Source organism: Argopecten irradians, chromosome 3, assembly GCF_041381155.1.
Source record: "Argopecten irradians isolate NY chromosome 3, Ai_NY, whole genome shotgun sequence".
Classification (NCBI taxonomy): domain Eukaryota; kingdom Metazoa; phylum Mollusca; class Bivalvia; order Pectinida; family Pectinidae; genus Argopecten; species Argopecten irradians.
Genome location: NC_091136.1, coordinates 23426686 through 23443760, shown reverse-complemented (window position 1 = coordinate 23443760; position 17075 = coordinate 23426686). Strand labels below are relative to the sequence as shown.

The following is a 17075-nucleotide window of genomic DNA, read 5'->3' as shown; positions in this document are numbered from 1 at the left end:
TATACAAATGCTATTTAGGCGGCATGCAGCTGTTCAGAAGACGTATGATATAAACCTAATTTAAGAGAGTTAAACATAACCCATTGTGTTGCACATTCCTATATTTGACCACCCAATGTATAATAGGAATGTAGAGCTATAGTTCTATAGACTATAGTGGTGTTTCAATTTATACTAAATACATTGAAGTAAAAAAATCTAAATAAATAAGTTAGCCTGGTGCCTTACGTCCATATGGTATTGTCAGTGCAGTTGATAAAACCAAGTTTGAAAACCATGAGGTACTGCATGTAGATAGGTAGTGATTCTCTGGGTACTCTGACTTTCTCTTCCTCTTAAACCTGGCAAATTGTTAAATGACAATAGCTTTTAATAGGATGTCAAACCAAAACGATAAAATCATGATTTTATTGCAAAGAAATTTCACTGAATTTTTAACTGCACCTATATTTACTAGAGAGCTAAATATAGTTGGTTGAATGGTTTTGATTGGCCGTAGAGAATTCCCTATAAGCTGGTGTCTATAAATACACTGACTTCCACCGTTTGTAACTTCCTGTTCTATTTAAAGGAGTCAGCGTGTTACAATGTGAGATATGTGGGAGTATATAGTTCCCTATTTTAAACTTCTTGTGATTATAACTGTCACGTGTGTACACATTGACCCGGATATTGTATAACCACAAACTAATTCTCAGCTACACTTTAATATTTCCATTTGGTGGACAGATAGTGACTGTAATGATTAAATGCATAATAAGGTATTCTGACATTTCCACTATAGCTATACCCATCCATGTTAAAGCTTCAAGTTTGATTCCTACATGGGGCAATTGTCTGGAACTGACGAGTTCTGGTAGTTTTTCTCCAGGTTCTCCGACTTCCTCTTCTAAATCTAATGTTTGTAAATAATAGGATGTAAAAAAAATCAACTTAATAAAAGTAATTATTCAATTATATTTGAGACACACCTATATTTGAGACACACCTGGGTCCTGATGGCCTAGTGGTGAAAGTGTCTGACACTTTACATGTAGTGTCTGTGGGTCCTGGCGGCCTAGTGGTGAAGGTGTCTGACACTTTACACCTAGTGTCTGTGGGTCCTGATGGCCTAGTGGTGAAGGTGTCCAACACTTTACACCTAGTGTCTGTGGGTCCTGGTGGCCTAGTGGTGAAGGTGTCCGACACTTTACACCTAGTGTCTGTGGGTCCTGGTGGCCTAGAGGTGAAGGTGTCCGACACTTTACACCTAGTGTCTGTGGGTCCTGATGGCCTAGTGGTGAAGGTGTCCGACACTTTACACCCAGTGTCTGTGGGTCCTGATGGCCTAGTGGTGAATGTGTCTGACAATCTACTTTTAAGCCTTTATTTCTGGACCACAGTGACATGAGTCCAGGTATCAATCAGCTAAAGTATTATCAATGTGCTGATCCTGTTATTATCAGAACTTTCTTCTTAGATGAAGTCCTACAACTTGCACAACACACTTGGTGGTCTGGATGTAAGCATGTGAGGAAATTGGTGTGCCCATAAAAAACTCAAAAGATAATGCAAGTGTCGCTTGACCTTTCCACATCCATGCCAGGGATTGAACCTGGGCCCGGCACCATAAAACTTTCTCAGACAATTTTTTTACTCAAGCCTATGGAAAATCATATACTTGAGTAAAAAATCTGTCTGAGAATAGTTTTATGGTGCCGGGCCCTGAACTTTCAGATAATTATCCTTTTTCCTTTACTAACATTTTTTGGTATTTTATTATAGTATATTGAAGAGGTCTTCATCAGTTGATATGTACCAAACATTTTTGGTTAGTTCACTGTAAACAACTGTATTTTCCTGCATACAATATTTCTTGTCTTCGTTGTTTTCAACAATATCATCATTTCAAGATCAAGGACTTTTACTGACAATCATGAATTCACATAAAACACATTTTAAAAATTATAACATTTTAATTCACCTTTAAGCTCTCTTGCGGAAATTTACATCTAGAGGAAATAATACCCGGTAGTGGTTCACAGTAGTTGTAAGCCTGTAATAAGCTTAGGAAAGGATTTAATGAAAATAAACAATAAACAATAGTTTTACATAGTTTAATGTCATTTTCAGTTGAATGCTTACATTATATACACAAAGTCACTCCAGTATTTAATACTGAAGTTTTCATTAATATTTTGAGTGTTTAAAATGAGGACCAGATAATAGTATATTTCTTCATAATTTCAATAACTTTTACCATAAATATATATTTTTACTACTACAGGTTCCAACACTTTAAACAAATTATAAAACATTACACAGTGTAATATTAGCTACCTGAAGACATTTCAAAGGTTATTAAACGACTTCATGTTAACGAGACAATTATTCATCACACCTGTACATTCAACCAATATGTATAACATGCATTTTTAATGAATATTCATAACTCAGATCATGAATATTCATAATATGTACATGATTAATAACCAACCAGTTTAAGAGCTTTTTTTTACAATGAATACAAAACCAAATTTTTATCAAGATGATTTTGAAATATTTCTTCACCAATAACAATTTCAGAGGCCTTATTTGTAATAATGATTCAGAATATTTTCTTTATGCACAGATTTTGCAGTGACAATGAATTGATAAATGATTATGGTCAATGTGAAAGTCACTGCAGAATAGATTTGAAGACAACGATGAAAAATTTGCTGACCAGTAGTTCTGAGAGTATCTGATCCTTATATACATCTTAAATAAATCTCCTCTATGCTTTGTACAGTGTAGCCTGTCAGCACTAAACTTTGTCCAATCCGACATAATTAAATGATATTTTTCTTCCTAATTTATAGCGATTAAAACCTAGAAAATATAGAACCTGTCTATACCGATCAAATTCAAACATGCCAGTCCCTTTCGTGTCATTCTGTATTTCTTTACTTAAACACAATAATAGCAAAACAAATGTTGTATGGACAGTACCCCTTTAAGGAAGTTCCTGGCGCAACAGTTGTTTCCACGGAAAAGCAAGATTGAAGGTTATGAAAGACATATTCAGGAAGAAAAACAGGGGGCGTAGCATAGTTATAGAGTATGAAGGTATAAAATAGTACAAAACAAGTAACAAATAACACATCATCCACAGATCAACGTATAACTTGTATCCACAACAACTGGTGTCATTGTACCAGACTTCAGTACAATGCTATTGAAACTTAACACTATCCGAATATTGCTTAAATCATAAAAATAAAATCTAAAAATTTTAAATGCACTACAAAGACAGCTGTGTTGCACATTTTGAGATATATTTGAAATTTAAAATACATTTTCTGACATGATGACAACTTGGTTGTGATTTTAGAATCTTTAACATTTCCATAATATGATACCATAAATTTGATATACATTTTACACAAGAACTTGATACAAAAATTCCCACCCAAGATACGAAATATAGGTTTAAGGGAAATTATCAAACAAACTGTGCTTTGACTTTGTTTAGATGATGTTTTGATGTATATGTGTTTATCTCGCCGCGTAAAAATATAAACAGAAAAATTTCTAGGATTAAAAAACATTTAGATAAAACAACTTCAAGAAAATCTTCATGACAACTAAGCACAATATATAGACACTTACTATGGTATAGCACTATCAACAGTAAAATCTACATCATCTCCAACTACAATTATTTCAGTACATAATTTTATGTACTACGGTATATATATACTAAAACAAAGGTATTGCAGGGCAAGAAATATCCCAGGTCCGATGACCCGAGACCAGTAAAATATGCTCCTGGGCAAGTGAAAATTGGTGTAAACTTGCCTGGTTTAATGTTATTTTACCTGTTTTGGGTAAAATTAGACTGAAATCTTAAATTCGGGCAGGTAGTTTTCAAAATAAGTTTCTTGCCCTTTATTGAAATCAGTGATTTAAAATCATAGTACAGTTATATGCCCAAAAGTATCTCCCCTTCCAAGAAAAGAGCTTACATTTCAACTTGTCTATTTGTTTAGGTTAACACAATTTAACTGACAAGTAAAATATTAAATTAATTTTTCATCATTAACTGTAAACTTGTTGATTTTTGTCATAACTAAGTTTCATATTTTCCGTGTATACGGACGTTTTCCCACTTCAATTTAAATTCATGTCATATGACATATTATATGTTTCTACAGTACCGTACCCATGCTTGGAATAGTTTCGCTACAATAAACTATAACTTAACGTTAGTTCTAATTACCAACGAACAAGTACAAAAAATCTAAAATAGATAGTTAACAGTATTTGACTTTATTAACACTCACATTTATTATTTCAATTAAGAACTTCTTTGAAGATTAATACTTTTGATGAAAATTATGACCATAATGGAAAATGCGGGATGCCGTACCAGTAAAACAATTAATGGGTAGACATGTGAAATTCTAATGTGTGCTGCATGCTTGCGAAATGCAGCTTTTGTGATTATTCCTTCTACTCTTTAAGGAATCCCCATTTTGATCTAGACTTTCAACAAAAGTCTTGGAAAGACACAACCCATCATCAATGTAGGTCAGGCTTCAATGTAGGTCACAATGTTTACATTTGCCAAACAAGTTAATGGTAATTACAATTCTGGTTAATAACCAAACATCATTACTGACATTGCTACACAGACCTACCACAACAGCAGCACTGAGTTTGTTACATTTGTACGCCCCGAGTAAATCTGTAGGAAGACCAAAGTTACACAGCACTGTTTGTCTATCAACACAAATAACTACTGGTCGGACATGCGTTTCACAGAGTGATGCTGTTTATTACAGCTAAGGAAGATACTGATAATAGCAATCAACTTAAAACTAGCTTCACACTAATAATCAACCTTGATTAATAAATCAATTGTAGAATGATGATTGGTTAAATTATCAAATTCATGATTAATTTTTCTATTAACACTATAAGGTGTTTCTGAAAGTTTGTCTGTTTGATCTGTAGTCAATTAGAAGTAACATCACAGCAGTGTTACAGCTAAATTAACGTCTACACACACCTAGACAGTAGGTTGAGTGACACGATCGCTACCACATCATGACTTGGGTTTACTTATCGTCATCAGAACCAGCATCAGGACTGTTCTGATTATGTGGAATGTGCGTACCACATTTGGAGATTTTTTTTCCATACAGTGTATATTGCCTTTTTGCAGCTGATTTCAGTTCCGATTGCAAACAATCTGATGGTTTCACATAAAAAACACCACTGTTTATATTAAATAAAGCAACAACACTTGTATTAAAATCTCTCTGTTAAAACATCACCAGTCGTTTGTGTTGTTTATCAGCCGGACTGACTCAGACCTTGTATGGCTTGGTTTGTCTCACTCACGCTCATCACGTTTTCCATGGCTGCCACATTAGGGTCGTAACTGATGTTGAGCAGGTTACCAGAAAGTCCCTCGATACTTTCAAACGACACATTTGTACCCTGATCACCTAAATACGTCTGCAGCATGTTCAAGTCCACGGTCTGTCCTGCTGTTTGGTCAGACGGCGTTGCTCCTGACGACATCAAGCCCTGTTGCATAGAAACGTCAGCAAGCAACACATTACTGCTAGAGTTGGTTTGTTGAACGACCTGTTGTTGATTCTGTGTCTGGAAGAGGTCTGCAAACGGCACTGTTGTAGAGGGAGCAGGGATGTTTCCTGTCTGTTGTTGTTTCTGTAAGGCTTCGTGCTGAAGCTTGTTCATCGCTAACTGTCGGAGGATTTCAAACTGCTGGTTTTCTGGAAGACTTGCCAGTTGTTGTCTCACAGATTCTGTCGGTGTTACGGTCACACTACCCATCCCAGAGTTATCTGCTGTCCTCACATTCATTGGAGAGGGCGCTGTTGTAGCCACATCAGTCTGCATGGCACTTGCTCCGAGATTATTGAAGGAATAACTCGGCAAATCAAAATCTGAAAATTAACAAAATACTTTATTTTTTTATATATTGTTCTTAAGAATACCTTCAAAGTTGTTATTAACAGTTTTATTTCTCCTGTATTTTGTTAATTTGTTACTGTTCAATAATTACTTTTCCTGGTAATCAAAATCTTCATGGTTACATAAGGGCCATACATCTAACAAAAAATCAAATAATATACAGTAAAGTAAACTACACGCTCTTCAAAGTTGATTTTTGTTATTAATTTCATTGAAAGCAGGGTTTTTAAAAATGGAAAAAAAATCATTAAAGGTGTATAAAGAGAACATTACATTTCAGTTCAGTATCCACACAGTAAGGTTTTGGCTGAGAAACATTTTGAAGCCCTGTATCAAAGAGCCTAACATAACTGGTTAATTGACTTGATATTTGACCGTAAAAAGATAACATAAAATACTGGGAAAACATACTATTGCTCTCCGGTTTTTCTGTCTTGATTCTTGATTTTGTGGCCTTGACCTTCAGTCTCTGTTTGATGTCGTCTTGTGACAAAGATTGAAAACCTGTAACATAATATCACAAGAAAATCAGTAAATATTGTCTGGTAATTAATCCCATGCTTTGCCATTAATTAATTCCTCATCTTCTAAATTTGGGACAAGGTCGGCTATTCCCAATAATATGTGCAAGAAAGCTATAAGTTCACAATAAGCATAAGAATGTTTTGTAGATTTGTACTTACCGTCTCCAAACAGACCATAGCTGTTTAGGGTTTCGGCTTTACGCTTCCGTTTCTCATTCAAACGATCTGGATCTTAAAAGACAAAACAAATCCTGCATAAGTTGATGATGTTAGTTACAGTATGACATGCAAAACTGTCAGCAAGAAGCGTGTTACTTTACAAAGTGGTATGTGATCTCATTATCGCTTAATGTCTGTATGGTTAAATCTACACTCAGCAAAGATTAGCAAGTTTGTGACCTAGCTCCATCTTTGTTGTTAATGAACTCCTCGAAATATTTAAGTACTTTTCATTTACTTACCTGGATCTTCCGGCATATATGTGAACGGGATAGGATCGCTAGTTTCAGTGTCATTCATGCGTTTTAATTGCATTTTAACTTCCACTGGTCGTGTGATAAATGCATCTTTGTAAGGTGGGGTTTTAAACACGATGGCATACTGCAATCAAACAAGTCATGCATCGAGAATTGAACATTTCTGTCATGTTACAGATTCTTTAACAAAAAAAAAAAAAATCAAAAATTGTTCATTTATTAACTGATGGAAAATTTACATACATGTATATAATAGCAAGAAAATTATAAGAGCAGAAAAATTTATAACAGTATCAATTAACAGAATAGACATTTTCAGAAAATGGATAGTATTATCATTACCCGAATAATTTCTGAGTTTTTAACATGTATTCAACGAAAGTTTATGCAAAGACATCCTACCTGTCGGTGAATATCGTTCTGACTGAAATCTCCGTAATCCTCCCATTCCACGAGGGATTCATTGGCCTCGTTCTCCTTGTAAAATCTAATTCCGATATCCTCTGAAACCCGGAAAAAATATATTCAATATTGATCCTTGTCACTACGTCTAATAAAGAGACTACTTGACTTTGTTTTATGACAGAATTTTACAGTAACAAAGATTTCCTTACCCCTGTTAATTTTCTCACATAAGAGGAAAACTTCATCGCCTCCCTTTGCCTTCCCAGACGATTTGTCCACTCGACATATCACAAGTTCATTTAAGGCCTCTGTAAGGATAAGATAAGAATCAAGATATAAATACCGCCTTATAGTAATAATTGTTTCTTCTTTTCAAAAAGAGTTCTACAGACAACTGTGTTAAGGTTGAACTTGAATCTATAAAAATACATCAGAGCTTATAACTGCACCTACCTCTACAGATTAAGACAACTATGACAAGAGGTACGTAATTACAGATGATTAACATTTTCTTTAAGGACCGAGGACTTACTTTTGTCGTGGATGGGAAGTGAGACAACCGGAGGTACGATTCGTGATATCTTGCCCGAATCGTCCGGTAGGAATACTTGGAAACACAGCCTCACGACGTTCAGATCTATGTTACCGGCTTTGGTCATGTGCTTGAATCCACCTACAACACAATGTTACTATCATATTGGTCAAGAACATTTAACATCGAAAAGCTTCATATATAGAAGGAGCAATATGTAGTGAATTGAAAGCATTTTCAAGACTTTTTATTCTATTCATAAAGGTTTGGAACTTTTTAGGGGAAAATGCTCCATGATCATGTTACTGTGGATTTACACAAACTTTGATCCAGAAAATGATTCACTAATTTGTCGGGCTCTATTTAGGATCAACTTACTCTGGTACGGATCAACATTGATCTCTTTTCTCTGCTTCAAATTACTCTCTACATCTTTCTTTTTTGCACACTGGATTCCAAGGTGTGGGAAACTAAAAATGAAAGACTTAAGTAATAAAATCCTGATAAGCATTAAACTGAATTATACAGGGAATATTAAGATATATTGAGAATTAATAATTTCATTAATAGTAATTATATAAATTCCTATCTTCCGTGCCTTCCAGAACGAGGTGTAAGGATGACCCTTTATATGTAAGCAACCTTGACCTTCGGTGGTTACCTGATAGTGTGTGACCTTGACATTCAGTACCTATGACACTGGGTTTGTGTCGTAGACATGTTTTACAATTGTATGTAAACCTGGACCTTCAAAATGTCTATCTGATCATGTTTCGGAAAAAATTTTCACTTTGATCTTGTATTTTTGATCTTGACCTTTGTACTTACCTTATAGTATTTGTGTCTTTGACCTTCAGTGTACACACTCCTCGCTTACAGTCCCGTCCTACCAGGTTATGAGGGTGAGGTTCATACGGCGCATCTTTTGTTACGCAGGACACAACTACTACTGCTGTTCCAGTATAATTTACAATCTGAGAAACGATAAGAACGTGAAAATTAATTATCCTACTAATATATACATGGATATTAATTATTCTACTAATATGAACATGGATATTAATCATCCTATTAATATGAACATGAATATTAATTATCCTACTAATAGGAACATGAATATTAATTATCTTACAATTAGGAACATGAATATTATTATCTTACTATTAGGGACATGAATATTAATTATCCTACTAATATGAACATGAATATTAATTATCCTACTAATATGAACATGGATATTAATCATCCTACTAATATGAACATGAATATTAATCATCCTACTAATATGAACATGGATATTAATCATCCTACTAATATGAACATGAATATTAATTACCCTACTAATATGAACATGAATATTAATCATCCTACTAATATGAACATGAATATTAATCATCCTACTAATATGAACATGAATATTAATCATCCTACTAATATGAACATGGATATTAATCATCCTACTAATATGAACATGAATATTAATTACCCTACTAATATGAACATGAATATTAATCATCCTATTAATATGAACATGAATATTAATCATCCTACTAATATGAACATGAATATTAATCATCCTACAAATATGAACATGAATATTAATTATCCTACTAATATGATCATGGATATCAATCATCCTATTAATATGAACATGAATATTAATCAATCCTACTAATATGAACATGAATATTAATCATCCTACTAATATGAACATGAATATTAATTATCCTACTAATATGAACATGGATATTAATCATCCTACTAATATGAACATGAATATTAATCATCCTACTAATATGAACATGGATATTAATCATCCTACTAATATGAACATGAATATTAATCATCCTACTAATATGAACATGAATATTAATTACCCTACTAATATGAACATGAATATTAATCATCCTATTAATATGAACATGAATATTAATCATCCTACTAATATGAACATGAATATTAATCATCCTACTAATATGAACATGAATATTAATTATCCTACTAATATGAACATGGATATTAATCATCCTACTAATATGAACATGAATATTAATCATCCTACTAATATGAACATGAATATTAATCATCCTACTAATATGAACATGAATATTAATCATCCTACTAATATGAACATGAATATTAATTACCCTACTAATATGAACATGGATATTAATCATCCTACTAATATGAACATGGATATTAATTACCCTACTAATATGAACATGGATATTAATTACCCTACTAATATGAACATGGATATTAATCATCCTACTAATATGAACATGAATATTAATCATCCTACTAATATGAACATGAATATTAATCATCCTACTAATATGAACATGATTAGCAGATATTTACAGTGGACGAATTTTGCCATGTGTAGAATAAATGTAACAGAATTACCATTCTGGTGCTAATCTTAACATAATAAACAACCCTCATCTGTTTGAAGAAATTCATATGGAGTCAAGATGTAGGTCCAATTTGTTTTTGACATGACAATACAGTAAAACCTGTCTTACTTTGATGGTTGGGAAAGTTTTCCTCTCTGTGCTGCTTTTATCTCCCGGAATGCTGCCGGCCGATCTTCCTTCACATTCATAGCGGAATCGTAACCCTCTTTGTTTGGGCTGTTCCACAATTTCAACATAAACACCATCGGGAGTGGTTTGCTTCCCGCCTCCCCTGCTCCCAGTCCGATTGGCTGTTCGGGAGCCTCCAGGTTTTATGGCCGCCCCGGATCCATAACTCTGATTGGTCTGCATTGGGTTCATTGAAGGTTGTTGAACTGTTAAATAAAAAAGCATTTGTAATTAAATAAATTTCTGTAGATATACATATAGTAAAACTTACCTCGGCAACCACCCATATAACTATTGACCACTTTCTTCGTGTCCCAAATGGAAAATTTCAACACAATTTAACCCCACGTATTAACTCGTTCATCCCTGATGATACATTTAGGCTCTCCTAATTAAATCAAACAATAGATCAGTTTATCATGAAATTCCGGGGGTGAAGGAGTTGAGACAACTTCACCAGAAGACCATTATTTTCCTTTGTACTCTGATCAGGAGTGGTCTTTTCATTCAGTTTAAACCAGACTACGAACTTACTGTTGAACTGTGGTTCTGTGATCTGGTTCAGTATGGTCGGGTCTGTTATGTTGTCCATGTTAAGTTTGCCGTCATTGATCAACTGTTGAAGTTCTGAGCTTGTAATCTGAATCTCATCTGTGAATGCTTGCCCTGAAAGAAAACATTTAATCTTAATATTATGGACTATCTATTATTGTAACTAAGGAAATATTCACTTTAGATGGTCATTCAGTTCCACAAATCTTTTCCCCTGTTTCAGTTTATTACTTTTGTTTAAACATTAAGAAAGATAAGGCCTATTGTAATCGATTTATAATGGTGTTTTTTCAATTCTTATGAAAATGGGTTCATTTTGAAATTGATACTATTATTGTATTAATTAGCTGGAATAACTGTTTAACTAGCTTGTTGTACTATAAAGTTTCCTTTAAATAAGGCTAAAACAAAACTGCTTAGGGATTGTATTTTATAAGTTGTTCCATATTAATAAACAGTTACATTTTAGGAATTTCAAATTACGTAAGTATTGGTTGTTTTAGTGGTTCTTGTAATCAAGGAACACAAAAGAACATGACAATGATAACAGTTGCTCTATGTATTATGTGTGTACATCAATATAGCTTTTGATCAGTGTTTTGTCACAACCTGTAGTGGGATTGGACTGGAATGATCATCGGTGACCAGGTAACTTAATCGGTAGAGCATCCGGAGGCCACAGGTGCGAGTCCTAGTCTGGCTGGTATGTTTTCTCCTCTACTGTTACAGATTTTTTTAGTATTGGTGCCCAACTAAATACCCACAGTGGTGGTATAAGAGTCTTGTGTGTCTTCCAGGAAGAAGACTTTGAAAAATTAGGGAGAAATGTCATGGATTGGACTGGCTTGATTGGTACATTAGCATCCGGCTATATATAGTGTTCAAAGGTCCCGTCTGGTAAAAGTTATCATTGTAGTTGGGGAGACAAGCGGATAATGAGCTTGCAAAAGAGATTTTAACTTCTGTTATTCAAGAAGCATTTGCATACATATAATGTAAATAATTAATAACAATTAAGCTTAAAATTAAAGTTAAGTGTTTGAATGCTTACCAAAAATATTAACAAAAACAATTTTTACTTCAGTTCAATTTCTTTAATTAAATTTTCATTTAATTCATGAAAAAAATGCTTAGTTAATACTATTATTTATTATTAATTGTTTCAATAAACCTTATTTTTATTATAATCTGTTCATGGAAATATATACTAAGGCAGCTTCATGCATCTACAAAAATTAATGTAAATGACATCAAAGATGGATTTGACCTCATCATCATCATAAATTTACTGCCTCTAGGCATTCACTTGTGTGGCCAAGAACACACACTGTAATTTTGAATTTTAAATTTTGTACGTCAATTTGAATTGTTAATTTAATCCAAACTTTGAAGCCATCTGATCTACTAGCTCTCACCTGTTTTTGGCTATCCGCGGTTTGGTATGTTTGAATATCCTTTTTTATCGCTGAATATATATTTATGTTTTTGTATGAATAAATATATATATAGAATGGTGGTTTCTGAAATAGGCCTATTGTACACTTTTATCATTTAGCTTCCTGTTTGACTGTGCGTTAATTCCTGTTTGACAACAACAAACTAAAATAAAATAACAGCAAAACACATGTTTTATACTAAACATTCATTGGGGTTGTAGTCTTCCTGTATCGGTTTCGGATTTGATCATTAACGGCAGTTTATTTTTTCACTGTAAAGAGTATTACCCTGGTAAAACCGTCCTGCCTACTACGTCATATAATTTGACTTCCCCTTAGTTTTTCCATCAAAATGACGTGCTCCAGCTACACAACAAGACTAGAAATCCCCCGTATATAACATACATAAATACATAACAAACTTCACCAAACAAACGAAAATATCATTAAAATCATTGAAAGTAACTTTAAGCATTAAGCATTTGTCGCGGTGTCAACAAGCCATCAAGCCAGTTTTCACAACATGGCGACCCACAACATTTGCCGACACACATTCAACCACGTAAGATACCGCTAATTTTGCACCTGTTATCGCGCATGAAAATCCTTATAAGAAGTCATTTGATCGTATCAACTTACCGAAATCCATGTTGCAGCTTCTTCTTATGTTCTTGTCAAACGGAAATGGGTTGTAAATCGGCGAAGGGCTTCCCAAAGTTTAGCTAAATTTACTCTTGAACAGGTCGAGGTGTATTCTCTCGTCCAGCCTGAAAATTCCAGGAGGACGTCAACTTCTAAAAATAGATTACGGGGAAATACAGACTCCGACCAAAATCTAGCATTTTGATTGGTTAGATATAAATCGGCTGTCTCCGGAAAATTCGAGGGACCATTTCAAAACCAATGACGAAAAAGACAAATGTCTGATCTTACATGATTGCTCGTTCTAAAAAGAAATAAAGTAAGTTGTAAAACAACCTAAATGGTAATTTTATACGTTTGTTTCTTACCGAGGAATTCACTTTATCTTAATCAATCAAAACCATATGAACATATGTATAACGTTATATATATATATATATATATATAGGCCTATATGGTTTTTTTCAAAACCAACAACCAGCAAAAATCATATTATGGTTTCAAAAGTACAAAGCTTGGAGTGCTTAAACTTGAGGGAAAATGTTTAATGCAATGTTATCTTTCATTGTTATAGAATATATAAATATGTCTTATATCTTTGCATTCATTGGCTACAGAGTAGATATAGCAGAAATGTAACATATATTATATAATAGGAGGTCATTGCATTTTATGTTTACATTTACTTGACACTTCTACTATAAAATATAACCAAGGCAAAGTGAAGTATATGACGGTATAACTAACAAACAAAACGTGACCATTATGAGTACGTCCCTTCTGTTGACGTGGTGACGTCAACTGATCACCGTCAAAATGACTGTTTCATCTCATGGATTAAATCGTCGTTATATAATAAACAGTTTTCCTGGTCTAGCTTAAACAATGATGATGCTGATACCCTAAAATGAGTTGATAATGTAAATATAAGCAATAAAGTATCTTCTTATGGCATATATGGTCTATAGAGATACCAGAGCTTTGCAGACAATCATCTCATAATGCGCTAGCGCGCACTGTAAGGTTTGTCTGCAAAGCTTTGGCATCTATATAGACCATAGATGCCAAAGGAAGATAAAGTTTAATGCTTAAATATTCTACGGGGCCATATCACACCATACATATGCATATTATCCTAATCAAAGGCCTTTAAAGGACTAGATATGGTAAGGGTCTTTGAAGCCCCCAAATCCGCTATTTTTCAAAGTCTGTTATTCTAAGATGTTAATTTTGCATTTCAAATATTAACTTCATACCTGACATATTTGATACTGAGCCAAAAAAACATGCTCCGGGCAGCTGAGTGACAGAGACCGTATTTACGTTGTACACTATGTAACACTATGTACAAGTCACACCGACCCGCTCCTTTTACACTACTAACAATAACGCAACAGTTTCGCGTAATAACGCCAAAGTTTCCCGTAATATCGCGATCTTTTTCCCCCTACCAAAATGACCCAATCGGTTTTCGTAAATATGTATTTGAAGCCAATGAAATAAGAATCTCATAATTTGGATCCCAAATATGTTGACATATTAGGCATTATATAATGCATAACGTTATATAAATATATGCAATATTTTAAAAACATGTTCAAAAATAATTTAAAGGACCACAATATTTAGCGCTGCCCAGGTAAGGAATGGTTTAACAAAAGCCGAAAGAGATCATGAAGGGATGTTGTTAGAGGAAGGTAAAAGAAATCGGAAACGGAAGCAAGGGACTTTGAGCGGAAATGTTACTCGTCTACCCAAATAATATACATAACTTAATTAACTGTTTAGATGATTGTAATCAATCTTTATTGTTATAAACAATAATCCAGGTTCGTAATCAGGTTCATTATCATATTAAAGTTATAGATATAGATGAATATGATATTGCCTGCGTCCATTATTACTTATTGTTAGTTCACGAGAAATACAGGATATTCATTATATACATTTTAATAGTATTTTGTATTGTATGAGTTATGCGGACGAGCCACGTAAAAAATGTTTGGCTCTATCAACATTTTCCTCTCTCTGTGTATGTGTGCAAAGCACAAATAGTCATAATAGTGACAAAAATATCTATAGAGCCAAACGCCTCCAAAGTTTGAATAAAACTTGACGTAAAGTCATATTTATCATAACTATTTTAGGTGAAATGTTTAAAGCAGTTAGAATAATTCAAGTTTAAGTGTCCTTAATTTTAGTGTCAATCTCTGATAGCTTAATCCTTAATTACGCAAGAATGGCATTTTATCAGCAATGTAGACATATATACGAAATCATAGTCGAAATAAATGCATTTTGAGACAGCCCAAAAACGGAAATACTCGATCATGTCCGAGTATGCATCGGTTTGATACGTAGGCATGGGAAATGGAAAAACCAAAATCCTCTGGAAAACCCAGAAAATTGTGAAATGTTGTTATAAATATCAAATATTCACTTGACTTAGAAAAATCTGATATAAAATGATTTTAATCAAATTGTGTAAATTTTCACAATGACTATTAAATCAAATCTTAATCACCAATCTTAACATCAAATACATATTGTGGATAGTAAATTGAAAACAGTAGCCTCGTGCAGGCCTATCTAGATCTTACATACAAAAATAAGTCCAAAAAGTTAGGGAATTTTAAGTTATTTTTTCTTCACCGGGTGTGACGTCGTACGTATTTTTCAAATCAATGACTTTCTGAAGCATTGCAAAATATGTGGGTCAAATTTAACCAGGTAAGTATCAACTTGATACCATACACCAATTGTGTTTCTTTGTGTAAGTGTTACTATTTGGTAGAATTCCTATATATGTCGTGAAATAGTCAATGCGAAGTCGTAGCTCTGGATGAAATGTTTCTGACGGAAGGTGATTGCTTGCCGGGAACAGTGAAGCTTAGCAGTGAATAATAATATATATAGGAGATGTTGACGCGATATAGTAAAAACATAATAAATGAAAAACTAAAGAGCAAGACGTGAAAGAATAAAGAAAAAAAATCACTCCTATATCGTATACAGTAGGTACTATTAGTATATTCTACATGTACATGTACGTATAAGTATCACATGTATTGTAGTATACTAACTTTTTTTAAATAATTTGTTATAAACTGTAACAAATTCTCAGAATCCCGTGATATAGATCTACATATAATCATTATTATCAGTACTATATATTGATTTACTTTTGTTTGTTTGTTTAATTTATTAAGTCCTATTAACAGCTATGGTCATGTAAAGACGGCCTCCCATGTATGCGGTGTGTTGCGTGTATGTTGTGCGAGGTGCGTGTTTTGGAAGACTGCGGTATATTCATGTTGTGTCTTCTTGTATAGTGGAACTGTTGCCCTTATCACTGAAGCATGCCGCCGAAGACACCAACCAACACATATTACACTGACAACGGGCGAACCAGTCGTCCCACTACCCTTATGCTGAGCGCTAAGTATAAGAGCAGTAATTACCACTTTTATAGACTTTGGTGTGTCTCGGCCAGGGGACAAAACCAAGAGTCTTCCTCACAAGGGCGAGCGCTCAACGAAAGGCCAAAAGTGAGGTGGTGTCAAGGGAGACATTAGGAAAAATAAAGTACTCTAGGAAGAAAGAAAAGATAAGATCCTAAATTAATCGCCTTTTACGATCATGCAATAGGGGCAACAGGTACAATTCTAACGCCCTACCTGCAGGGCTAACTATATTGACTATACGTATAATTTTTTTATGTTGACCAACGAGTCTTATATACCAGGTATACACGCTGCAGCTACATTGCATGAATGATAACTTACGTGTATGATATAGAGCGTGGCAGCTTATAACAAGACAGTCACGGTGAATAATTAAGTAATTGTACTTATTTGTATATTTGGTCAGTGCCACCACTACACGAGCCTATTTTTTTTATATTTCTGTATACATGTACATGTATACTAAAATTTACAATTCAAATGATAAAATTC

The 17075-nt window shown here is 33.8% G+C and overlaps 1 protein-coding gene across 4 annotated transcripts; it reads right to left on the bottom strand.

The window, feature by feature from the left end:
- Positions 1–2081: 2081 nt before the first annotated feature.
- Positions 2082–13275, bottom strand: LOC138317926 (putative transcription factor p65 homolog). Of its 4 annotated transcripts, XM_069259902.1 has the most exons (13): positions 12457–12608; positions 11651–11981; positions 11024–11155; positions 10430–10695; positions 8733–8878; positions 8283–8374; positions 7905–8045; positions 7582–7680; positions 7370–7470; positions 6953–7091; positions 6651–6722; positions 6379–6471; positions 2082–5939 (listed from the first exon to the last, which is right to left on the bottom strand). In XM_069259902.1, the coding sequence occupies exons 3-13, from the start codon at positions 11079–11081 to the stop codon at positions 5320–5322; spliced, it is 1827 nt and encodes a 608-aa protein (XP_069116003.1). In that variant the 5' UTR covers positions 11082–11155; positions 11651–11981; positions 12457–12608; the 3' UTR covers positions 2082–5319. The 4 variants fall into 4 exon arrangements, with proteins under 4 accessions (XP_069116003.1, XP_069116002.1, XP_069116005.1 ...); XM_069259901.1 differs by lacking the exons at positions 11651–11981; positions 12457–12608 and adding an exon at positions 13117–13275; XM_069259904.1 differs by lacking the exon at positions 11651–11981.
- Positions 13276–17075: the final 3800 nt, after the last annotated feature.

Coding starts and splice junctions, on each gene's coding strand:
- LOC138317926 (XM_069259901.1), bottom strand. Junction 10,696..11,023: donor CACAGAACCACAGTTCAACA/GTAAGTTCGTAG, acceptor TTTATTTAACAG/TTCAACAACCTTCAATGAAC. Junction 8,879..10,429: donor AAACTTTCCCAACCATCAAA/GTAAGACAGGTT, acceptor ATCGTTTCTCAG/ATTGTAAATTATACTGGAAC.